General features: G+C 40.0%; 1 protein-coding gene across 7 annotated transcripts in view; it reads left to right on the top strand.

Moving 5' to 3' along the window:
- Window positions 1-26,308, top strand: part of lrp1bb (low density lipoprotein receptor-related protein 1Bb) — a 247,304-nt gene that overhangs the window by 158,972 nt on the left and 62,024 nt on the right. For all 7 annotated transcript variants that reach the window (XR_011244330.1, XM_069533046.1, XM_069533042.1 and 4 more), the window contains 17 exons: window positions 2,436-2,567; window positions 2,769-2,996; window positions 3,204-3,378; window positions 3,672-3,766; window positions 7,017-7,166; window positions 11,464-11,604; window positions 11,688-11,813; window positions 11,973-12,104; window positions 15,441-15,575; window positions 15,809-15,938; window positions 16,396-16,522; window positions 16,639-16,790; window positions 17,466-17,590; window positions 17,753-18,124; window positions 21,025-21,214; window positions 23,252-23,456; window positions 25,487-25,679. Coding sequence is in view for 6 of the 7 variants with exons in the window: in XM_069533046.1 (XP_069389147.1) it covers window positions 2,436-2,567; window positions 2,769-2,996; window positions 3,204-3,378; window positions 3,672-3,766; window positions 7,017-7,166; window positions 11,464-11,604; window positions 11,688-11,813; window positions 11,973-12,104; window positions 15,441-15,575; window positions 15,809-15,938; window positions 16,396-16,522; window positions 16,639-16,790; window positions 17,466-17,590; window positions 17,753-18,124; window positions 21,025-21,214; window positions 23,252-23,456; window positions 25,487-25,679 (2,808 nt within the window). In the remaining variant the exon portion in view is untranslated. The remainder of the gene's footprint in view (window positions 1-2,435; window positions 2,568-2,768; window positions 2,997-3,203; window positions 3,379-3,671; window positions 3,767-7,016; window positions 7,167-11,463; window positions 11,605-11,687; window positions 11,814-11,972; window positions 12,105-15,440; window positions 15,576-15,808; window positions 15,939-16,395; window positions 16,523-16,638; window positions 16,791-17,465; window positions 17,591-17,752; window positions 18,125-21,024; window positions 21,215-23,251; window positions 23,457-25,486; window positions 25,680-26,308) is intronic.

Genomic DNA, 26,308 nt, shown 5'->3' with positions numbered 1-26,308 from the left:
CTTAACATATATTCAAAAGCAAGTACTTGAATGAGAACGATGCAGAGGATAATTAAGTCGGATCATTACCTTCACTACCTTCATCGTTCTTTGTTTAATATGTGCAAAGCTTTCCAAAAACAAAATTCAATTTATGCCATTTAGAAGATACAGTTACTGCAGGCAGAAAGACTGCACTATAATTGTGTCAACAATATTGTGACACATGCAGAGAAACAAATAAGAGTAGCACCTGGATCTAAATATGGTTTGTGAGAGAGCAGAAATAAGCTTGAATTGAATTGAACGTATATTTCTTAAGATGATTAATTCCATTATTGATGGCCTCAAGATAAAGATGTCCCTTCTGTTTGTAAGTAGGAATCTGATTTCATTAGCAACTCATTGTATTCACTACATATCATTGTAAAACAATTTACATTCAGAGAGCTCAATGCACTGCAAGTCAGGAAAACGCATCCAAATAGATAAAACAAATTCAGAAAATATCTTCATCAATTTACAAACCATTTGATGACCCATGCAAATACTCTCTACAAAATCAAATAGACAGGCATGCAGCTTTTATACACACAGAATAATCAGCCTTGAATTGAGGAGGACGAGTTGTAGTGAGACAAACGACTTCTTTCTTTTCATCCCATGAAATGAAACTTGGAACCTGTTGAAAGTCATCTAATTATATGTATGTCATTGAAAAAGATTAAACTGGAAGACGAGGCGGAGGTAACAAAGAAAGAGCCTTGTGTTGTAGCTGGATTATTATCTAATCCTCACCAAACTTTTTTCTCTTTGTTTTAAATAAGAAATAAAAATGACATCCAATTCAAATTCAGTCTTCCTCTCTGAGTTCTCTGACTACCTCTAATCAGTGCTGACTATGACGAGGTTATTATAGTCTACTGTTTCAGCCATCTCTGAATTCCCATGTGTCACAGATGTCTCTTAATTGAAACAAAATTATCTCAGCCCCACAGATAATCATGGCCACACACTTAGTGTACATACATGTGTTGAGTGTTAACACCATCACCAACACTCCCCATGTGTACGACCCTGCTATTTTTTGATGCCATACTCCAGGCTGAAGTTCCATCTCAGAATCTACTGCCTGTGAAACTAGTTCTGATATTGTTGCACCAGTAAACAACTTTAATTCCCTTAATATCTTCACTCAATGTTGCCCCTGAAAGAGCCAAATTTGAAAATAACATCGATCTTTCTTTCCTTTTGCTCAGTTAATCTGCGCGAGAGAGAGACGGTGCTGTCTGCCGGAGCACAACACCACACTCTAAGTGCACTATCAGCAGATAAAGACAATACTGGCATCATATAATAAGCTTATTAAGACTGAGAGCAACATATTTTTTAGATTTCATGACCATAACCAAGCATAGTCCCAGAACTCTTTTATATTGTTGATAGCCTTTTGAAGCATCTGCTTTTACTGGTCTTACCTCCTAAGTTTTGATTGTACGTTTCAACAATTACACTAATTAAAGTTTTACAGAATTTCAAATTTCACTGGCTGGGGTTGTTTGCTTGTGGTTGCGTGGGTTTTTTCTCCAGGTACTCCGGCTTCCGCATAGTGTAAAGACATGCAGATTGAGGTTAGGTGGTTGACCGTAGGTGTGAATGTGAGAGTGAATGACTGAGTGCGGCCCCCAGGGATTTGCTGGTGACCTGTCCAGCGTTTTCCCTGCCTCACACTGAAATAAGGATTAACTCCAGCCCCCCATGCAACCCTGAAAGGATAAGCAGTGTAGATGATGGGAGGATGGAGATGCAGACAAAAGATCACTGAACAGTGTACAAACACAGCTGCTTTAATTTAAACTGAAATTTGTATATTTTTATAGACTTGCTACACTGTCTACCAAATCTTTTTATTGATTTTAATTTTGTTTTTAAATCCTTTTGAGTCTCTTTATAGCCAGACTTTATGATTTCTGCTCTTCCTCGACCAACCTGTTTGCAGCCTGAGGTCCTCACTCAAAAACTGGATCGCTGATCTTGTGTCTAGATTCATGACTCTTGGGAATTGTTCCTTTGCTGTTATGGCACCTCAGCTCTTGAATGGCCTGCCTGAGGTGCTCAGACTCACCAGCTCACAATCTTCTGTTCAAATTCTTCTCAAACTTAATTCTTCTTGCTTATATTCATGAAAAAATTTATGATGACATCTGTCTCTATTGTTTTTAATGTGGCAGCTCTGATTATATTGTTTGTTGTGTGCTAAGCACTTTGAAACTTTGGTTTTGAAAGGTAGTATGCAAGTTAACTGTTATTATACATTATTATACTGCAGAGGCTGTTAACTAGTTAATCCATGTTCACTATTTATCCTGGACTATCTATGTGCTTGCCATCTTACCTGCTTAGACTGTGTGTTCTGGAACATCCCTTATTCTTTCTCTCCCTTCTCCTCCCATCAGCCTCCAACCCATGTGAAGAGAATGATGGACGTGGTCCCTGTTCACATCTGTGTCTCATCAATTACAACCGCACTGCTTCCTGCACCTGTCCACATCTCATGAAGCTTTCAAACAACAAACAGTCCTGCTTTGGTGAGTAAGACATTTTTCAGTTTTTAATTCTTCTTATTTTATCAGGGTAAAAAAAACAAATAGATTGTGTAAATACAAGGTGTAAGCTGTTTTGTTTAGAATACCTTATTACCAACAATAGCATTTACATTAGAGCACTTCAGTCACATCCCCACCTTGATCAGATCATTCAAATGATTATTTTCTGAATCCTCTCACCAGCACTGAAACGGTTCCTCCTGTACGTGCGGCGGTCTGAAATCCGTGGCGTGGACATTGACAATCCTTACATGAATGTCATGACGGCACTAACGGTGCCAGACATTGATGATGTCACCATGGTTGATTATGACGCCCAGGAGGAGAGGATATACTGGGCCGACATCAAAACACAAACCATCAAACGGGCCTTCATCAACGGCACCCAGCTAGAGACCATTATCTCTGCAGGTGGGTTATTAATTGTAATTATGTGTCAATTTTCTCAGTTTGAAATGAGTGCAACAATTAATAAGCAAGTGTATACATCATTTGTTGAATATCATACTATGTGTACCTTATTTTGCTTATGTTTGATGTAGTCAATGTGCCTGAGCTTATTTGAATATTTTGGCAAAGCACACAGGCAACACAGCTTTTCCACGTTCTTCCCCACAGACATAGTGAACTGCCGCAGCCTGGCTTTAGACTGGCTTTCGAGGAACTTGTACTGGCTCAGCTCTGAAAATGACGAGTCACAAATCAATGTGGCTCGCTTTGATGGCTCCCTGAAGACTTCCATCATCCACGGCATTGATAAGCCAAGGTGCCTTGTAGTGCATCCCGCCAAGGGGTAAGTAGATTAGAGCAGTCTGTGTACTTTGTCAGTACCTTACTTTCAATGCATGGTCTTAGGAGACCTGAAGATGGACTTCACCCGTACGAGTGAAAGATCAGAGCCTCCTCTAAAGAGACTATGTTCTGCAAGCTTGAAATATTTGCAGGTCTTGACCAAGTTGACACGTGGAGCAAAATCTTTTGGTTACTAGGTACAATTCGTAAAAACATTTATTGATTGTTAAACGCCTTGTTATTTCTTGTGCCTGACTGGATCACTACCTACTCACCTCACACCTCCACACACAGGAAAATCTATTGGACAGATGGCAACACCATCAACATGGCGAACATGGACGGGAGTAACAGCAAGGTCCTCCAGCAGAATCAGAGGGATCCTGTAGGTCAGTATGAAATCACTGGATTCCATATTGAACAGTAACAGCTTTAGCTCTCATATGACCACGTTTTGTCAGTTTGTAATATGTTAACGTGCATGTTATAATCTGATTTGCATGGTTTCTAATAAGGGCACCTGATTTGTCATTGTAGCCCAGTGCAAACATCTTAATACCACGAAACAAGAAATACATCTGAGGGAATTTGTCGGTTTTGTTTGGTTATAGATTCAATTTATGGTAATTTAATTCAATTAAATTTCCCAGCTTCAGCAGCTGTTTCACTACATGCACCGCGCTGCATCTGTGCTCACTTCATTCCCAATTCATATGAAGCAATTCCCCTATTTGAGCTGTGATATGATGAAGATAACACGATGAAAGTGTTTAGCAGAAAACTGTAATAATCGCACTTTGCCATAATCTGATTATCATCATTTTTTTCCTCCATGCATGTACATACATTAACTTTAACAAATCGAATCAGATGTGGTGTTTGTACCTGCTCTGACATTTTCTCTGTTTCAACAACGTCAGCGAGAATCCAAATGAAAAGCCATCTCCTCAGTGGTGATGTTATCGCAACAGGCAACGTCAAAGAGACTCTTTAAAAATGTCAGCGTCTGGTAAAGACTGTCCAGGGCTTTGCATGTGTGCAAATGCGGAATTCATTTGAAATCTATACAAATGAATGCAAAGCTAAATTTGTCCTTTTTTAACTCCAAAGAAACACTTTTAAATCTTATTTATAAGTAAATATAATAACATGGCCATGTTTGTTGTTACTGATGATATTCTTATTATAACATGAACTGACAGACCATTGTGTATTTTCATTGCACTGATTACAGATGCTCGTACAGCGAACATGCATGTTTATTTATGGGGATTCATTTTATGCAATATATAAGATTGTAATGACTCATTCTTATAATAAGAACAAGTCCTGTACAAATATTTTTCTACAGCAGAAACAATATCAAAAAGAGTGTGTCTTTCTATTTGGCGGCTTTAACCTGCGGCTATGACAGGATGACCCTGGTTTGCTATGACGTTATAATACTGTACTTCAATGTGTTGCTCTGCAAGGACAGACTAAAGGGATCATTACACCATGTTTTATTCAAAAGTGGTGGTTGTACTCTACATCTTTCTTGTAATGGTAACAGCTTTAATTTGGACTGCATATTGCTCGAGTTCACTACCTCCCACTTCCATCTGCCAAAGGCGGGCTTCCACATTCCATGATGAGTCTTAGGTTATGGTTCATCTATTGAACATCATTGAAATTATCACCTTTAGGAAGGTGAAACATCTCTACAGCAGCACACAAACCACTTTTCTGACTCGATTATGCCTTTTTATACAGACTGTACAGTGTATTTTGGCAGGTCTAGTTTATACTGAAACATGCAAATAGAAGAGAAGAGTTTACATCAAGACACAACATGCACAAAAGATTTAACAGTTTTCTCAGCAACAAACTTTTTTTATCAAAATTTAGCAGATCTTAAAAGTAAAGAAATGCCATTAAAATAGCCGTTTTTTTTAAACCCATGTAGTTGGCAGGTATTTATAATCAGAAAGGAGATTCTGTTGGATCTACTCTGCTGTGAAGCATTTCATTTAGAGGTTCTCAATTACACAAACACATCTGTCAATATTCATGAAAAACAGAGTCTAACTTATTTTTTTCTTGGAAACTTAGTCCTCCTGATTCTTTCAATCATGCACTTGCAAAGCACTGATTCCAATAGATTAGTGTCATTGATTAGAGAGTGCTGTCTGATTTTGAACAGACTGGTTCAGCTACAGGAAGTCTGTCCTGCCCACAGCAATAAGAATGTACAATTCCCACCTCTGATAGTACTTAATAGTAATTACTTTTTCTGTGCTGCAATACCATATTATATTCATACCCATTTTACCACATCTAGTTATATTTATATTTAATAATGTCAAATACTGCAATTTTGCACCTTTTGTGTCTTACTATCTGTGAATGTTGAACTGCTGCTGTGACACAACAATTTCCCAACTGGGATCAATAAAATAATCTATCTATATCTATCATTTGCAACACTAATATTTCTATTATTAACCTTTCTCCCCTTTTGAGTGTAAATTCCAATAACCATGAAGTGTGCTTCATCGAGCAGTTGTAGCCTGATTTAACGAAAACAATCATCTGGCCCTCATCTCTTGTAGTTGCCACACAGTTGAAGGTCAAACCCTTTTTCACACAAAACGGCATAATTGACTCCACTGTATTTCCTCATTCTCCCGGGCCTGTCAGCTCTGCAGATAACAGAGTGCACTGAATTTGACTGGGTTCATTTATGAGTACGGTGCCGACCTGGGGACGAGGCTAAATTAACGACACATTGTGACTGTGAAGCTGCCAGACATGAATCTAACACATGGTGGCATGGTGTCAGCCAGGAAATGGATTTAAAAGCGTTCAGTCCCAGTCTTGTTCATATTTCATGCCAACTTGTTATAAAGAGATCCCCTGCCACACGAGCCAGCAGACACATACACATTTCTATTAGACCTCGACCAAATACAGTATTTAGCTGTTGCACTGATGCAGCTCTGAAATAGTAATAATAACTTAAATGTTAATAGCACCTTTCGAGGACATATTGTGCTGTAGCCAAAAGTAACGTTTTTATTTGCACCTTCTCAGTGCTGCATATTTTGAGAAGTCAGGACATTATGTTGCCATCTCGTTACACTCAGAACAGTTCAGAAGATGGTTGAGTATGACGTTTATTGAAACACGTAAAAACTACAGCTGTGCACTTGATAGAATCACACAACTGCGGTTCTGCTCACATGCAGCAGAGACGAGCACAAACTCGCCCTCCCCTACGCACCCCACCCCACTACTACTCAACCCTGCCCGGTCAACAGTCGCTCGCTGGTCAGATTTTGAGACCCTGGATGCTCCCCTCCTCCGATTGGTCACTCCAGTCCCCAGGCTTTTTCTAATCATAGCTGCCAATTTAGGAATAATCTTTGTTCACTGTAATGTTCAGTGATATTTTAACGATGATTTTAAGGATTTTGATGTTACACGTCTGACCTATTCTTGTTTTACCATTTAAGATTTTGTTTTCTAAGTATTCATCTGTATGTCTCGGGTTTTGTTGGTAGTAAAAAAGTTAAATATTGAGTCAAGCTCTGTATCCTAACGCATCATTGCCCAATGAGAGCTAATGTGGGCTCCTCTCTTCACTTGTCTCTCTCTCAGGTCTCTCAATAGACTACACTGCCAGCAAGCTGTACTGGATAAGCTCGGCCAATGGCACTATCAACAGGTGCAATCTTGATGGCAGCGGGCTGGAAGTGCTGGAGTCTCTAAAGAGGGAGTTATCCAAAGGCACAGCTCTGGCGGTGATGGGTGAGTGCAGCTTGTCACAAGTGCATCAGATTGCCATTGGGGGATTAGTTCAAGAGTGACGAAGGGATTACTTGTTTAACCAGTTAAGTGGCTGTAGAATGGAGCCATTTAGGCGGCGCTCGCAAGTGTTGTGCTTCACGTCGTGTGAAGCAGCACGGCAGGCTGATAATTAAAACACAGAACAGCAGTGATTGATGATTGATTTTCTCACCCTCTTTTGTAATGAAAAGAGACGAAGGTGTTCATTACATGTTGATTCCTGGTATCAGTGCTGAATCCAATGTGTCTCCCTATCCATCCACTCATAGGTTCATTTGGAAATTGCCTGAGATCTAAGTCAACATTTTCTGGAAAAAACAAAAATCTCCTATTTATCTTGTAGGCTCACCAGACCTTCATTTTCATTGTTGCTTTTCTTTTTCTACAAGCGTTCAAACTGCCAATAGGACCATATGTCAGTGTAATTTGGTTGTTATTCATCAGCATAGCCAAAACTCGTTGTAGCTCTCACATTACACCGCCCACAAAGTGTGCAATATAACAACAGCAATGTGCACTGCTCACAGTTCTCAAATATCAAACATTATTTTTTATTTTTCACACTGTGCATGTCCTGCATATAAAAATCAAATTAATTTCCAGTGATTCATCCTCTTTTTTGGGGGGAATTTTATTTATTTTCTACAACAGACGGGGATTTGAATTTTACATCACCTCACTTCTACAAGCTTGACAACTGGGAAGCTTCCCAGTGAGCTACGTGAATATGTGAATGAATTTTGCTTGCCAAATATGTTAATGTGAAGGGAGCAGACACACTGGATATAAAGTTGTTAGTTGAGTTTTTATTTTTTAATGAAAAAAATTTAAATAAAATCAGCAAATGTTGTCAGGGTGATATTTTGTGTTCTTGAGGAATGTTATTAATCATGGCAGCCCTCCACTTCCCGTGTGCTGGGTATCTGTCTGTGTGTGCAGAGCATTAATTACAAGGTTACAGAGTTACAGCAGTGGCAGTATGTTGTTTTTTTTGTTAGTTTTTTTACATTCTGCCACTCTAAGGAGGAAGAGGGTTTTTTATTTGGCCGATCCAAACCTCATTATTGCATTTCTGAATTGGAAGATAGAACACAAGGTGACATAGACTAATGGCTTTGTTCCTGCACAGTAGCACGTACAGCAAAATGATGAAATTCTGGTCTCCATCAATCACAATTAATGGCATTTTGTTATGTTGAGGAAATTGTTTTGAATGGTAGAATGAACATTTTATTATCATTGCACTGCTTTTCAACATTGCATTTGTTGCATGATAATTATTTTCTATATAGAGAAGATAACAATCTTGGGGATTTGTTCATTTAAATTCATGCATCCATGAAACAGTATTTTTTCCTGTTTTGATGAAATATCACAGCTTGGTGATTGACTGCACTCTCATGTACTATAAATGTTGATCTATCAAATAAAGTAATTATATCATAGTAAATACTTTACATTATTAATATTAAGCCTTATGTTTAATAAATCATTACACCAGTATTCCCTCTCCACCAGTTTCTAGATTATATATTGGCAATAAATAATGTAAAGGTACCTCCATTAGTATTAGTATTACAACTGCAAAATATACTATGAGCTATGTATAAATATAAGACTATTTATACTCATTTTACACTTCAACATGAATATTTACTATACAATCTGTTGCTGAGCACATTCAAATGCATTGAATGTAATGTTCCTTGTTCCTTGTCTGTCAGACATTCAGGTGTCCTCCTTTACTATTAGCTATTGGGCCTACACTTTTAAAACGTATCAGGTCAACTGAAGATATGGCGGGGGTAAGACAGCATGACAGCAGCCAGACAGGTCATTTTCCACTCAGAAGCTTCTTTTTCGTTGTTGCCAAGTAAATGGACTGTTGGTGATACCCATTACAGAGTAATGTCCTTTCTGCAGATGTTTGTTTTGTCTCCATGGTGAAAGATGCAATTAAGTGCATTTGCTGGCCATTCACTCTGTTTACCACTAAGTTTTCTATATGTCCTCTCTGTGCCTACTCTGCTCAGCGAGCTATGATTAGACATCTAACGGTTTATGAACAAATATGCATTATAAATGTTATTAGAGTTACACATATAATAGCAGTCAACTGTGGCAGGGAAATAACTTGCAGGCATCATTAGGTGGCTGTTGGTGTTGTGTTTTCTGTGGGGATTTGACCAATCAGCATTAATGAGCATCAATCTAACAATGGTTCTCCTCTCTCCTCTGCTCTGTGATAGCTTTCATTGATCAGTTGGTCGTGTTTGAAGTGGTTAAGGTTACCCCTCCAAAGCAGCATCATAAATAAATGAGGATGACTTGAATTCTGTCAGGTTTTCTGGCTCCCACACAGCAGGAGGTGCAGACAGACACACAATCAGGAGAAAAGGTTTTAGCAACTGCTTGTCTCAGTGCACTGATACTCAGTGGAGGGCTGTTCTCAGACAGGAGTCTGACATTTTGTTTTGCTGAGATGCTTGTGTTTCCTTTTTTGGGGGGTTATCTATTTGGCTTGTGTGTAGTGATTGCCCGCACTGGTTGAGAAAAGGCATAATGAAGGCGCTGTTACTGACACAAGGTCGATCCACTCAGGTCCGAGGGCGCTGTAATAATTTGATTGGCCTGAGGGAAAGGTGAGGGCTTCTATTTAGAAAGCGTGAGTGATCCATCAGCTCTGACTTGTCTAGAATCAAACTAGCAGCTGAGATGGAAATTGAATATGATGTACCACAACCAAGCAATCACAGCTAGCCGGCGGTCCCCACGGCATCAAATTAACACTGGGTGCACAGCTAATCTTGGCTAGCGAGCCCTCCAGGGTCAAATGTTTCGTAAACTGCATGTAGACTGTCATTCTCACTCATGGGAATTTGTCTGATTTGTGGAAATGAGTTTTACATTCCTTTGAGCCTGAAGCTACCTATGTTTATGTTGTTTTTTATATATATTCTAAATACACCTTAAAGGTTATCTCACATTCTGGGGATTAATGAAACTGAAAGTGCACAAGTTCCTGTAATGTTTGGAAATAAAGTGACCTGAGAAGTAATCAGTTATTTATGTTATACTGGTAGCGTTCATCCAACACCACTTCAGTTTGGCTTTAAAAACATTTTTTTAAAGAGAAATGTTTCGGGACCTTCAGAAACCCTGTAGGAAGTACACTGCACTAAGCTGTGTGTTGCTCAGAATTGTTGAATTACCTTTTTTTTTATGTCTGCTTAATGAGACTGCATGAAAAGAAGCAGTGGCTGCAAGTGGTCGCTGGTTGCTCATAAAATGTGATTTAGAATAGAATGATTTTTTTTCTGGGGGGGTTGTTTAGTAAGATCTGCCTCTATGTTAATGAGTTTGTCTTTCTACTGTCTTGCCTACATTAAACATGCCTCCTCAGGGTTATATTTTGCAAATTTGGCTCGTCTGAAATGAACTTAAAATGATGTACTTCACCCCCCCTTCCAATTCCAGTGCCTACTTTGAAGGGACAGGAGCCACCTGATTCTTCTCCACTCTGCACTTCAATGGGATTTTCAAATTGAGGGTTCATTACCCCGTCAGTTGAGGCTGTGGCAAAGTGCCTGGACTGTGCATCACTAAGGAAAGAGCAGGGGGCTGAAGGATAGTGTGGTTGTGTTGGTGGTTTGACGTAGTGTGCCATGGTTAGGAGCTTATTGTGTATGCAATGTACAAAGAAAGGACACAACAGCAGTGCTGCTGCAGCCTGGAGGTTAAATACCCCACAGAGCCAGACAGGACAGAGTCTTACCTCATGAAGTTTAAAAGAATAAAGATGAGGATATGCCAAATATGCTTCTGCATGTAATATAACCAAATGTAAATATGTGTACACATCTACTGTATTTGTAGATACATTGCCCCTTTCACTTTGCCAAACCGTTGAAGTACATGGAGGAGCCACTGTTGGCATGTGTCATGGCTGCAAGATGCCCACATCATCATCATCAGAATGTTGGCTGTTCAGTCTTTAATTTGAGTGAAAGCTGAGGCACACTGTTTACACCTGGCATCAGTGTTGAAGGGTGCTGTTTGATTCTGCTCTGAGGCCTTGTTTGCATTACAACCTGATTTGCATACATTTAAAGGAGACATAAAGAACATCTTGCAAAGAAGACAAGCCGCTTCAGTATCACCTGAAGGAAGAAGGTGGAATTTCGCTCTCACTTTGCAATTTTACCTTCCCTGCTTGTGTGGCTGGATTATTTTTAGAAAATGACATTGATGCTTACAGGTGGAAAACTGTGGTGGGCAGATGAGGAGTCGGCACAGCTGGGAACGGTTAACAAGAGGGACGGACGGAATCCTGTGATTTTGAGGAACAAGACGAGCGGGGTGGTTCACATGAAGGTGTTCGACAGAGAGGGTCAGAAAGGTAAGCAGGCTCACAGATGCAGACAAAGAAAGACCCACATTGTACATATGGTTTACATATTGTTGGTTGTGCATAATATTCAGGAAGAAACCCGTGCCAGCTTAACAATGGAGGATGCTCACAGCTGTGTTTCCCCACCTCTGAGAACACCCGAAGCTGCTCCTGCACCGTCGGCTACAACCTGCGTACCGACCGCATGTCTTGCGAAGGTAAGTTTCCCAAATACTCTATCAACATTTGACATTCCATGACTCTAACTAAATATATATCAATGTGAGTTATCTCTACGTAGGTCAAAGGGCAATCAAAGTTGACCGAGCTTTAGTACATTTGTTTCAGGGTATAATAGGTCATGTCTCTTTCTTTAGGTGTTGACTCGTTTCTGATGTATTCCATCCATGAGGGAATCCGGGGAATCGCTCTGGAACCAAATGACAACAGTGAAGCCCTCATGCCGATCACAGGAACTCTGTTTGCTGTGGGAGTTGACTTCCACGCAGGTATGATACCATAAGACACACAGAGCGTTTTTCACAGTTGAATGAGTGTTTGATATTAGGTTTAAGGCAGCAGATATATAAGCCTGAAACCGACTGAAGCTTGAAGAGTTCCACTGTCTGATCTTTAGTTAAATCTATATACTACATGATGGTTCTCGTGTTTTTTTCATTAGAAATGTGAAGTTATTTGGTAGCCGTGTAAATGTGTTTGATACAAGTATAAGGGCCTTAAGAAGAAGAAAAAATAGAGAATTAAGTCATAATTTAAGGTGAATTAAGTAATAATATTAAGCTGTATTATATATAATAATGATTTATAATATTCCACTCCTTCTGAATCCTGAACCTTCTCATTGTGTATTGGGAAACAATGAAACTCCATAACAAGCAGATGTAACCAATGATATCCTCACAGTCGACCACAGCCAAACATTTACTCCTCCACAAAAGAGATAACTTCTTCCAAGTCTGGTTGGTTCTTTCTTCAGAATAGACATGATCTTTCCAAAGTCCTCATATTTATCATAATGTGGTGCTGATGAGCCAAAACAATTTTTATCTGTAAAACCCTTACCACAGTATTACTTAACAAGATGCTGCATATTTCTATTTTTTTCTAAAATGATAACTTTATGATAGTAAATGTAAAGCTTTCTTATAATATTATGACTTTGTCACATAAATGTGGCTTTTTTTCTCGTATTATTGTGACTTAATCTCATGTATTTGTTTTTTTCTCAATATTACAAATTCTTCTCTCAAGTGTCTTCAAATGTCAAGTGGAGAGAAAATTGATCACAGTTGCTACTGTGTGTTCTATTTTACTGGAAAATATCAAACAGGAAATGTGAAGTATTTTGCACAGTTTGAAATAATCTAATTTCCACGCACAGCATTTAAAACATTCTACTGTGTTTTGAAGTGAATTCCCTCTTTCCCTCATTCCCTCAGCATTATCAGTATTTCACTATGACACAAACCCTTTTCTTTTATTCTTAAAACAATAAGGTTTGTCTTTGTTATGCTCTAGGCTCTAACCTTTTGAATAATGGTCTGTGGGCTTGTGGAGTGCAGTGTAGATGGAAGAGTAATAAGTTCATATTATAGGAGAGCCTCGGCATGAATAAGATCAAACTATTTCCTCACAAGCTTCTGGAACAATCCTGATACAAAGCAATTACCCCAATATTATATCAAATGAAGGCACGGTAACATGCCTTGCAATGCATGAACCCAGTAGCTTGTGCTGTCATTTGTTACATCCCTGCTTATGATAAAAATGATAGATTCATTACACCGACAAATACTATGAATATACTATAGGCTGGTACCATTTCATATATGCAATAGGTTGCCGCTGATGCATGATAACAAACCCTGTGTGAAAGAAATTGCGTATGCATGGCTGAAATAAACTACATTTATATACTAAGGATTTGCAGCAATTCTTTGTAGAAAAAAACTGAACCAATACTGAGAGTCATGTTTGAGTAATTCCATATGTACACTATCAGTTTGCTATGTAGCTCCACAAAAGATGAGGGCGGCTGATGTAAATTTATACAAAAGGTTGCTGAAACAGATTCCTTATTGGCTGTGGCTGCCCAGCTGTGCCAGAGGCAAAGATCAGCAGATCCTTCCTCACCTCACAGGATTTAATATCTGTAGACTTTTATCTGATGAAGGGGGACATGAATTGCATTGGGACATTTTTTATGACTTTTTTAAATGTCATTTTTTTAAATTCAGTAACAACCACAATTAAATGGTCTGGTCTGTGGTTTTAGAACACTCCCCTGTTTCTCTAGTGCACCTATTCTTCATCACACATCATTCATACACCGCTGGAACAGTCATCAGGGAGATTTGGGGGTTCAGTATCTTACCCTAGAACACATGGCATGCAGAGTTTGGGAGACTGGGGTCGAGCTGCCGACCCTCTGGTTAGTGGACGACCCGCTCTTCCATTAGATGTCAGATGTAACTTTGCTTTTGGTCATTCCACCACTTTGGTTCACACTGAACAGATGTTGGATGGATTATTATTAAATTTAGTATCCATTGTTATGACTTAAGTGATGAGAAGTTTGGTTCGGATGAATATGGTACGCAGAGTTTGAATCGTCATGACATATGATTGCAAAGCCTCAGTCAATGCTAAGTAGCAAGTATAAGACCTACATGACCAACACTAAGATATCAAAATTAAACCTACTTAATATCAGCATGCTACCATTGTCATTGTGAGCACATTTACGTGCTGACCTCAGCATTTACATTAGCTCAAAGTGTCATAGTGCCTCCTTATGTATGGCAAGAACAACCTTACATACGCGCTATATGGCTGTACACTTTTTACCTCGTAGTTTTGGTGATCTGATCTTTAAACATTAACTTTGAAGCAAGCATTTAAAATGTCTGAAGAGCAAGGACACTTAAATAAATAATTATAAATATCGCTATAAATCAGCCAGAAGGAGTGTGAATGCCAACAGTAAAAAAATATTTCCAAATAAATGTTCCCTCTCTGATAAAGGCATCGTGTGAGGTGGCATGAGTCAGTTTGTATCCAGTAACTATCACAAGAGCCTGATATCTGATTCTGAAACGAAGTGACTTCCACAGCTGATGATGATCTTGATGTGTAACCACAGCTTTTAGAAATAAAAAATAAGCTAAATTCATTGCAAAATGTATTTAGGCAATATATTATAGAGCAAGATTGAAGATCACCCTCCCCTTTGTTATTTTGTGCAGGTGAACATGCAAATGCATTAGTAAGCTCATCCAAAAAGAAGCAGCGGATAGCATAATTTACATGTCATTACAGGAGCCGGGCTGCTAGAGCAGTACGGATGAAAGCCTTGCAGCTGTATTCTGTCATATGTGAGCTACGTGTTAAGTGTGTTAAGGCAGCAGGAACAAGAAAGTACAAATGAACATATAACGCCCCCTAAACTCCTAACAACCTGTACAGAGCCATAGTGACAAGCATGCACAGAGATGCACCCAAAGACGACACCACAAATAAATGACCGATATTTGAAATGCCTAAGTAATAGCACTTTAAAACCAACACCATGTTTTACATGAAGCAATAAACTGCACTGTCAAATCTGGCAGACAACAGCCTCTCCTGTTCAGGGCACTGTTCGTCATCAAGGAGCTGAGGCTGAACTGTGCCAGTATTTTTCACCATCACAGTTTATGGTCCCACACATTTGTCAAAATGGGACGAGCTGCCGTAAAATGCGGTTTCATTAGCAGCTTTGTTTGTGGCAGCTGCATTCGTCAACCAGTTTTCTCCTCTCATCAACTGTATTGTGCATTTTGCAGGAAATGACACCGTGTACTGGACGGACATGGGCCTTAACAGAATATCCCGCGCCAAACGTGATCAGACCTGGAGGGAGGACATCATTACCACTGGCATCAGCCGGGTAGAAGGCATCGCTGTTGACTGGATCGCTGGTTAGTATTGAAACTTTATCACCACAGGTTTTCACATCGATGTTGACTCACCTTAATATGCACATCTTCTTGTTACAGCGTTAAGTAGATGTCAATGGCAGGCACCCTTACATACAATGAAAAGTCATTCACAGCATATGTGTGTGCAAAATGTGTTTTTTTATATGAATAAGTCCGTGATCATTTAACCGCTGCTGTATTTTTACACTTGTACATTGCGTCTTTCTACTCAGGAAACCTGTATTGGACAGACCATGGTGTCAACCTCATAGAAATCTCCCGTCTGAATGGTGCATATCGCTCAGTGGTCATATCTGAGGGACTGGATCAGCCCAGGGCCATCGCTGTACACCCACAAAAAGGGTACATAATGTCTTTATGTGTTTTTATGTGCTTGTTTTCATTATAAGTGTGCACTATTTGATTTAAAGTATAGCAACCCTTTTTTACAGTGGTGCAACGGCTTCAAAAGACTTTTTCTTGTAGAGAGAAGTGATGTTTAATGCATTTGCCTGCGGAACTCTAAATAGTAATATAGGAAATAAAGAGATGCGTGGAAAGTAAATACACAGATGGGGTATTCAGTGTGTCGCTACATTCTTTTATGTATTATGCGATTTTGTTCTTATTTATCCCAAAATTCATGTTGAAATATGTTTGTTTGTTTCTTTTCATTCTTAATAATTTACTTAAATGCTTTAACTGTAAATATTTAATGTTTTATTTCAAGGATTTATTTCTAAAGCTAACTGTATTTGTGAGAGGTTTCTTAATTATATTATGTCTAAGCATTTTATTTGTATGTCACTGTACTGATCAGATATCTCTTCTGGACTGAGTGGGGTCAGAACCCCTGCATTGGCCGCTCCCGTCTGGACGGTTCAGACCAGGTTACCTTGGTCAACTCAGGCATCATGTGGCCCAACGGGATTACTATAGACTACGAGGTGCAGTCACATCCACCTCCACTCCTTTTTCACATACCGTCCCTCCTATTTCATCTTAAATATGACTATGCCTAGCCCGTTCAGTGTTTGATATGCATTTTATAATGACCCTCCAGGAAAATACATTATACTGGTGCGACGCCCGCACAGATAAGATCGAGAGGATCAACCTTGAGACAGGTGAGAGCCGGGAGATTGTATTGTCGGGGGCCAACGTGGACCTGTTCTCAGTGGCTGTGTTTGGGCCTTACATCTACTGGTCTGACAGGTAATTTATTATTTTCTTAAATGCACACACACGCATTGGCCTGCAAAGCTAACCTGACATTAACCCTTTACAGGTCTCATATGAAAACATTAACAACAGCAGTTCCTTCTAGCAAATGCAGAGGGCCACAACCTATTTTTCTAAATACTCCAGACACAATTCAGCGTTAGCAGGAAGGGGAGATCCTTCCTCGACCATCCGTAAAATCAGGCACACAGTTAAATTTAATGATGCCTTATTTCTTGTCGTTTTAATGCATATTTATTCCCTCCTGCAGTTCTTTGGAACACTGTTGTTGGCTCTCTGAGACACTGGCTGAGGCAGCTTTTTAAACTCCTGCAAAATAAATAGTTGCACAGTAAATAATCCCGTGTCTTGTTTGTTGAGCATGTTTTTAACATTTCTTGCATGTCTTGACAATCAATCATCTCATTCTCTCCTCTTTACAATGAGGACGACAATGGAGAGAGGCTGTTAGCTTTATTGCACTTATCTTCTCCAGCTTGAATGTTGTGTCAGGATTGGCTGATTGCAGTGTTTGGATTTTAACATTTGTCAGATAAAATGCTCTTCTGTCTGACTTTGTCATTACCTTTCTTCAGTGTTAAATCAGAATGCAGAATACTTTCTTCTCTGAAAATGAAAACGCTTCTTTTGCCTCTTCCTCTTATTCAGAGCTCACTCCAATGGTTCAATCAGACGTGGCTTCAAGACTGACACCAGTGAGGCGGTGACCATGAGGAGTGGATTAGGGGTCAATTTGAAGGATGTGACAGTCTTTAATAGAGGCAGAGAAAAAGGTAGAGCCTTTATTTTCACACTGTGACTTCTGAGCTTTAGCTGCTCTGCACTGAACCTGTGATTCTAATCTGTGGTGCATAGTGATCAACTGTTTAGATAATGACTGGACAAAGGCAAAAACTGAGACATACCACTGACTGCACATGTCTTGTGTTTTGAAGGCACCAACCCCTGTGCCAGGAGTAATGGAGGCTGCCAGCAGCTGTGCTTCCACCTGGGCAGTGGTCGCCGGACGTGCTCCTGCGCCCATGGCCGCTTGGCAGAGGATGGCTTTGCCTGTGAGCGCTATGAAGGTTATCTCCTCTATTCTGAAAGGACTATTCTGAAAAGCATCCATCTTTCGGACGAGAGCGACCTCAACTCGCCGGTTCAACCATTTGAGAATCCTGCATTTTTTAAGAACATCATAGCGCTGGCTTTCGACTATAGTCAGAAGACAGCTGGGACCAACCGCATTTTTTTCAGTGACGTCCATTTTGGAAATATCCAGATGATTAATGATGACTGGACAGGAAGATCTATTATTGCAGAAAGTAAGTGAATAGTTTACTCCCACTCTGTTTTACATTGTGTTTAAATATGTAATCAACAACAAACACATAAATTATGTGCAAGGAAGTACCCAGAGAAAATCCCCACAGACTCCTGGCCAAACTGGGATTCGAACAGGAGACCTTCCTGCTGTGAGACAACAGTGCTTAACCCCCGCACCAATCATTTACATCTCAATCGAATTTCAAGAGCTGCACAGTTTCTCCAGTATAAATCTTGACATGGTGGCAAATATTGTACCGCTGTTGGGTCATAGTAGGGTTTGTGCAGGTACAGTAACATTTGTTACACAGTTTTTACATTTTTAAACTCATTAATAGACATTTGCTATTTAATAGCATTTACCCATCCCATTTTTTCTTCCATTACTTCTTCGGAAAATATTTTTTTTTTATTAAATCACTATGAGAGGCTGCACCATTACTGTCACAGGCTACATGATGGGTCCGGTCCCTCTCAGTGTCTCCACTAAAGCTCAGTAAGTTATGTCTTGATAAGCATGACTGGATTCAGATGAACAGCGAAAGCCTCTGTTCTGCTCCACTTGCACCTTCTGCCATTGTGTGAAGTTTCCATTGGGAGCAGAGCTCAGCACCTTCCCGCCCCCTCCTCACACAGGGGGACTGGCAGAGTGTAAATGATCTACTCGCACCCCCTCCAACCATCTCCCACACTCCTTCTGCTTGTGTATTTCTCTTCTAGAAATGAACAAGCATTATTTGAACCATCTGTCGAGATGGTTAAGTGTTCTTAGCACCTTGTGACATGTGAAACCAAAGTGATGTAAACAGTTAAAACATATGGGACGTGTGATAAATTCTTTGCGGCGGTTTATAATGCATTGAAGTGCAGATAAAAAGACCATAGTTGGTGTTGAGTGAAATCAGCATGTCCTGGTCTCTTTTGATGGAATCAATAACTTCAGGCAGCATCCAACCTTGCACTGTATATAAAAGCAACACTCTTCTCTTTTCCTCTAAAACTTTGTGCCTGCATCTCGTCATTGAAGAAAGGTGAAGATGTTAATCATCCATATTTCCCTAATTAAACTCCATGTCCCCCATTAATTACTCCCTCGGCCCGCCAACAATTTGTGAGAAACTCCGTACTGCCAGACAGCTTTTATTGCAAACTATTAATTAGTGATCGGCTGACTCAGGTAGTGTCTTAAATATTCCAGTGTATGGTTTATGCGTTTGTAGATAAGAGGAAGCCAAATTCAGTTGCATCGGCCACATGCTCACCATTAAGGCGAATTAATGGGCTGCGTGGACGGACGAAAGTGTGTGTGTGAGTTACAGAAGATAGATCAGGCTCGCAGGTATTTGCCAAATGATGGACACGGATGTTATTCCAATACTAAGGCACTGTTTAATGTATTTACATTTTTAATTGTCTTGTTGTCGATTTTGGGAGTTTCATTGAGCCGATTAGCTGATTCTTTGGCCGGTCTTGGTGTTTACGTCTTATGAAAGATAATACCTTATTTTGTCAAGCAATAAAGAAACATGTTTGCAGATGGAGGAGTTACACATGAGTGCACATGAACACACACAGAGAACCCGGTTCATGCAGGTGATTTTTCAAAGCCATTTTCCTTTCTGGTATCAACTAATATCTGACAGCTTAGGGTCCACTGGCTTTGCAGAGTGCGAATGAATATATATGAATTTTCATATATAAGCTCCACTGCTACATGTTTCTCCCCAAAAACATGTTTTAATTTCCCTCCTCTGACATTGCTTTTTCATTTTGATATGTGTGTATTACTGAAACAGTGGACACCGATAGGTCCATTCATGAACCCCCTACAGAACAAATCCAGAGTGAATGGTAAATCCTGAATATGACCAGCTTCTCGTTCTGTGATCACCGTCCCTCTCTCTGGAGGTTCCCACCCTGTCACTCACCAACCTGTGAGGCTGAAACGTCTTTCTCCAGATGTGTTAGGAAATTGGTTGGCAGTGAAAACATTCAGTTGCTGAGTGACTGTTGCATCAACAAATACCTTTCTGTCCAGTGTAGTGAGGCATGAAGTTATTTCCCTGTCAGTCACCAAAGAAACATGATCCCAATTCTAACACAATTTGAGGCTGCCATCTGTTTTTGTATTTTTTCTGTATTTTTTATTTTTACCTTCATCTGCACTAGAGACGACTTTGTAGTTTAGTGCCCCCCAGATGTCAGTGGCAGATCAAATTTTATATTTGGGACACACAACAGGATGTCAATGAACTACACTTGTTTTTTACTCTCACATTTCAGTTGGCCACTTATTTTCTTGTGTATGTAGCCAATGAATGTTAAAACAATACAATGAATTAAATAAACCTCTATTAATGTTGAGAAAATCTAATTTTTCCAAACTAAATGTATTCTGATTTGATATTACACATGCATAAGTTCAACTGGTGAGAAGAGAGTCTTGATGAACTTAGCCAACAGCCAGTAAAATGAAGTTCACTTCCATTATAGCCAATCAGAAGTTTTAAGCCCACCTCCCGACTCATAATTTAAGATATGTCCAATAAGACACACATGAAACCCACATCTGATTTTTGATTACATGGTTACCACTTCGGACGGCTGTGGCTCAAGAGATAGAACTGGGTTGTCCACTGAGGTTCAGCGGTTCAATTCCAATCTAATGCGTTCTGTGAGCAGAAGTGTCCTTGGGCAAGATTCAGAATTCAAAATTGCCCCTGATGGCTGAGCCAGCAGTGTATAAGCGATGGATATGATATATATATATGGATATGTTTATGAATTTCAAAACTGTACTGTGAAGCACTTTGAGACTAGAAGACTGGAAATGTGCAACATAAATACAAAACTTTCACCATTAAACTTGAGTCCTGGTCTAATGTCTCTGTTCTTTCAGATGTGGGCTCAGTGGAGGGCCTCTCCTACCACAGGTCCTGGGACACTTTGTACTGGACCAGCTCCACCACCTCCACCATCACCAGGCAAACTGTGGACCAGACACGTATCGGTGCCTTGAGCAGGGAGGCTGTGGTCACACTGTCCGAGGAAGACCATCCACACGTCTTGGCCCTGGATGAGTGTCAAAGGTCAGTAGCTCTTCTAAGTCTCTAAACTCACTCTCACATTACTCACATCAGTTAATCCAGTTAAAAAAATGTCTGGCACCGAAGTTTCACTTTCCTCTACAATGTGTCTCAGAACATTTCAATGTTTATAGGTTGATATATGTTCGGTTGCGCTCAGTTTTATTATCACCAGGGCTCATCTTTCTCCAGCAGAGTGTTGTTTTTCTTTGCTGCTCTGACAACAACGTACACTTCATAGCTTTTGATCCTCATTATCTCGCTTACTGTCAAGTTGAACCAGCAAAAGGCTGTGATTTTATTTAATGGTCTGAGAAAATAGCAATATAACATAACACCATTATGTATGCGAACAGCATAACTAAAGTCAGGGCTTTTCTCCCTCCCTAAGATACAGAGAAGCTTGTGCATGTAGCTCTCTAAAAGGAGGCTTGACTAATGCAATGCATCGCTCTCAGATTTTCCCATAAAGTCCTTAAATAAATTTCATTTAATGCAGAAGGTCACTGTCAGAGTTTTAAGTAAAGGGGGGAAAAATGCACATTACTGATGTTTTAAAATCTGGGTTCTGGCCTATTAGTTTTATGACAGATTTTAAGATCTTTGTACTTGTCTATAAATCTATTCATTGACTATATTGTTGATATGCTGCCAAGATATATCCCAGATAGAGCTCTCAAATCCACGTGCTGTCTACTGCTCACGTAGCATAAATGCAGAGCAGTGGAGGAAAATGTAACAGCGTCATTTTCCTTCTATCGTCAGATCCGAGCTTTTTTATACTAAAAAGAATTAAGAAGAAGTTGTGTTACATTTTATTATTAATCCAATTAGTTATCTTTGATAAATAATCTATCCAATAAAGCTATGTCTGTATGTGGCTGGCAAAGATCAAGAAAAATCTAAAAAATTGAAAAAGACACACAGCTAATAGATCCCCTGTAGTTGTCTACTTACTGTATGTTTTTATTCTCGTGACTTTTTCCACTTTAGATGTAAGCTGCCACAGATTCTAGACGCTCATTGCTTTTTAAAATACCTGATTTCACAGTTTCACATCAACATTCAAATTACATGATGTTCCGATTGTGAGGAAAGACGGAGTATCTTCCTACTGCTGTTGGACTAACTAAATTAATTTCTCGACCTCAGACTGTATCCTTGGTTGGCAATTTGGCACCATATCCATCCCACTCCAGAAACACTGTCTGATAATTAGAATTCAAACTCAAGAGATTAATTAGCAGTCCCTGGTTGTGACTTCTGACCAGAATCCTTATTATCGTCCTAGAGTGGACTTCCATGACTTCATTACAGTATGGAGTTAGAGCCCAGGAGCTGGAGAGAAATAACAATTTGAAAATAGCTTTTTTCCCAGTTCTTTTTTTCCTGTTATCTGTCAACATAGCCCCTGATTTAAAACGTGCACCATCCATCTTGCAAAATCCATATAAACAAAGATAGATATTTTTTTTCATTTATTTACTTTACAGCTATTATCTGTTTTTCATACTCCTAAGTCCTCGCAGAGAAGAACATGAATAAATGACCTCTATCTCACAACCTGTGGTGCTAATCTCTTTTATCCAATGGAAAATGAGCTACACTTTATTACTGATGAACGCCTTCAGGGGAAGCCGATGACAGGCCACAGAGGTCCTGGGAGGTACGGGAGGATGCTGATAACTGAGTGACATGACGAATAAACCTGCAGGGATTTAATTCATTGAAGATACATTTTTTTTCCAATTTGTAAGGGTTTGTTTTACCTGTGCTGTAGAGATTTATCTGTAGAATAATTACATGCACTAAACATGCATTTTTTCGCAATGTATAACATGTAGACCAAATCTACAATATTTCATGCATTGATGTTTGTGACATGAGACGTACTTTTTATCACCAGTAGATAGCACTATGACTGAGTATTGATATTCAGAGGACATCAGGAAAGGCCTCTTGTCAAAGCTAAGCAGACTTGATAATATACACTTATGTTAAAACAAGTTCCTCTTTTAAAGCCAAAATTGTACTTTTTAGCCTGATGTTTTGGACCAACTGGAATGAGCAGAGTCCCAGCATCATGAGATCCACGTTGGCGGGGAAGAACATGAGGATTATCATCAGTTCGGATATTCTGACACCCAACGGGCTGACTATCGACCACAAAGCAGAGAAGCTCTACTTCTCAGATGGAAACCTCGGCAAGATTGAGAGATGTGACTATGATGGTTCCAGCAGATATGTAAGTGTGAAAATAATCTTGTGAAAGATATGAACTGTGTTTGCAACAAATCTTAAATAAACTCCTCAGATTTGCAGTGCCCCAAGTTTTTACAAATAAAACTAATGACTCCTAATATATAAAATACTTCCTGTTTTGTATGCATTTGTAAGCAATGGATTACTTTTCTTTCTTGGCTTTTTATTCTTCATAACCCTTACCCAAGGTATGGACAAGAAAAATGAAGATCAGCTTTCCAATATTTATGTAAATTCCTATGAATGAAATGCTCTTTTTCTCTGAACGAGCAGCAGTGACTCACCAGGTAGAATCTATGTTCCTCTTTTGTTTTTTAGGAATGGAGATGTTTCATTACTATACATCTGAGAATCAAGGCACATATTCAAGGACAGAATGTCAAATTGGTCTGCCCTTTTCTCCTGAAATGAAACTGTTTCTGTGTCTCCCATTTAATCTTCCATCCCTATTGAGCTCCCGGAACATGATCCTCTATATAGCGAGAAGGATATGAAATACCTCTTGATGTTCTCTCTTATATTTCATCTCTGGGGGTACAGATGGTCTCCTTAATCACCAAAGTCATTCCGCGCTAAAGTAAACAGGCTCAGCTTGGAGTTAGGACTCTGGAGTTCTCATTTTGTCCATGAAAACTTGCATGCATAATGTATGACATCCCACCTGGTTATATATCCTCTGTATCCCAATGTGTGCGAAGGATTACTGTACAAGATGGTCTTTTTTGCTATGGATTTCACTTTTGCTTTACATGACCTCTGCAGCTCATCTCCTTGGCCCATTTCAATTAGTTTCCCATATGTTTGCTGAGCCGGGTCACAAGGCTCCAAAAGTCTTCACCTCTGGGTCCCCGCCTGCACTCACTGCATTCAAATCCTGCTAATGAAGGCTTTGCAGTGAGACCGCTCCAGGTGCAGATTCTCCGTTCCAATTAAAACGTGTCTTAAACAGTCGTAGCTGATCGTCAACTTCAGCACTTCCCCAAAACTGTAGTTGTGTAGAATCTTGAGACACCCCATCCACTGCATGCAAGACATTTATACTGCAGCGATGGCAGCTTCAGGCTCCTTGTCACTTTTAAAGTCCTCTGATTGCCTCATTTTTGTATTGAGTCACATGAATGTCAACTTGGATGGCAGTGAAGTGCCCTGGAGGGTTCAGCTACTCCTCACTGCAGCAGTGCCATTGCATGCTGCCAGTGTAGTTGGTGACAGGGAAGAATAAAAGCTATGGCATGAGTCTCTCCCCTGTGCCACTTTGAGAGTGGAGACCCATGTCATTAATGACGGCGGGGTAGCAGAGTGCATGAAAAGGGAGGATGTCAGCATGTTTTGCCAGGAAAAGATGCCCTTTTTACCACGAAGAGAGGGACTATAAATAGATAGCTGTCGGCTATTGAAGTACTACATTTAAATATTGTTGAGTGGTAAATGAGTGATCAGAATAGATGAAATGTGTATGTTCACATTTACCCAAAACATGAGTTGGGCACAAATGTAATGCGTTGCTGGCTGTAAACCTAATGTGTCCCAAATCTAATTTTGTATCAATATGTTCCATCCTACACCATCTGGCGTCCCCCTCTCGTTCTCTCTCCGTCTCTGTCTCTCACTTGCCTGATGGCCATTTGTTGCTTCCACACGCTGGGCTCCTTTAATCAACACCTGTCCTATTAATCCCAGTATGGCATAGGGCTAATGTGATGCCGCTTACAAGCCTGTCCCACTAATGGCTTAGACTACAGGGCTGCTGGAGGCCCTGATCCCCCCCCTCCCCCCTCCAAAGCCCAGAGAGTCCCACAAGGAGGCATTTGATGGATTCCTGCCTCCCTGCCAATGACACTGTCATTTACTCCTCCAACATCTGGGTTAAGCAGTCATGTGGGCGGCTAGGGTGATGTGTTGATTAATGAGTCAAAATATTACTCTTCACATTTATTCCTATAGGCTTGCACCTAAACCTATGCCGATGCTTTCTTGTGGTCTTAACATCAGAACTCTCCTCTATACTTTTAGGTCATAGTTAAATCAGGACCAGGAAACTTCTACGGGCTCGCCATCTACGCAGACTTCATCTACTGGTCGGACTGGGCCCGCAGGTCTGTGCTGAGGTCAAACAAATACACAGGCGGGGACACCAAAGTACTCCGAGCAGATATACCCCATCAGCCAATGGGAATCATTGCTGTGGCCAGAGACACAAATAACTGTGAGTATTTAAACACCTTGGAAGTTTTTGGGGAAAACTTGTATCCAAGAATAATGGCATGAAGAATCCAGGTTTAGACCTTAAAATACACCTAAACGCATGAACTTGTACCACTTCAGTCGATTCACTCTGTACAAGATATAATCTATAGGATATCAAACCCTTGCATGTCCTGAGTGAAGCCACCTCTATTCACACTTTCAAGGCAGATGACATATGACTGTGTATGAGGCCTCGTCCGCACAAGTAAACGTCGGTCAACACTGTAATTCTTCAGTTCTCACCCTTCACCTCACTAAGAACACCTAACCTTGGGCTAACTAGGTACTGCTAGTTAGCACGGTGTTTCAGGCTACGGCCAGCTCAAAGTTTGCTTTACTGCGAGAGGTTTGGACATTTCTTGATTCTTAGATGCATCCCGATGCAGACGTGGACGACTCTGCATCAATACGGAGACAGAACATAATCAATTCATGTTGTCCCGCCGCTGCATAATTCTCACCCCTGCTGCTTCAGGACAGATGCACATTAAAGGTCCAGTCGTCTTTTACTGTGTCAGAGTCTCTGTCTGAGTGTCCTCCCTCCAGTCTCCTGCTGACCTGCGCTCACTTTACAGCTAAACAAAGACA

This window comes from Paralichthys olivaceus, chromosome 10 (assembly GCF_024713975.1).
Source record: "Paralichthys olivaceus isolate ysfri-2021 chromosome 10, ASM2471397v2, whole genome shotgun sequence".
Classification (NCBI taxonomy): domain Eukaryota; kingdom Metazoa; phylum Chordata; class Actinopteri; order Pleuronectiformes; family Paralichthyidae; genus Paralichthys; species Paralichthys olivaceus.
The sequence above is the reverse complement of the archived record's forward strand: the minus strand, read 5'-3'. Positions and strand labels throughout refer to the sequence as shown.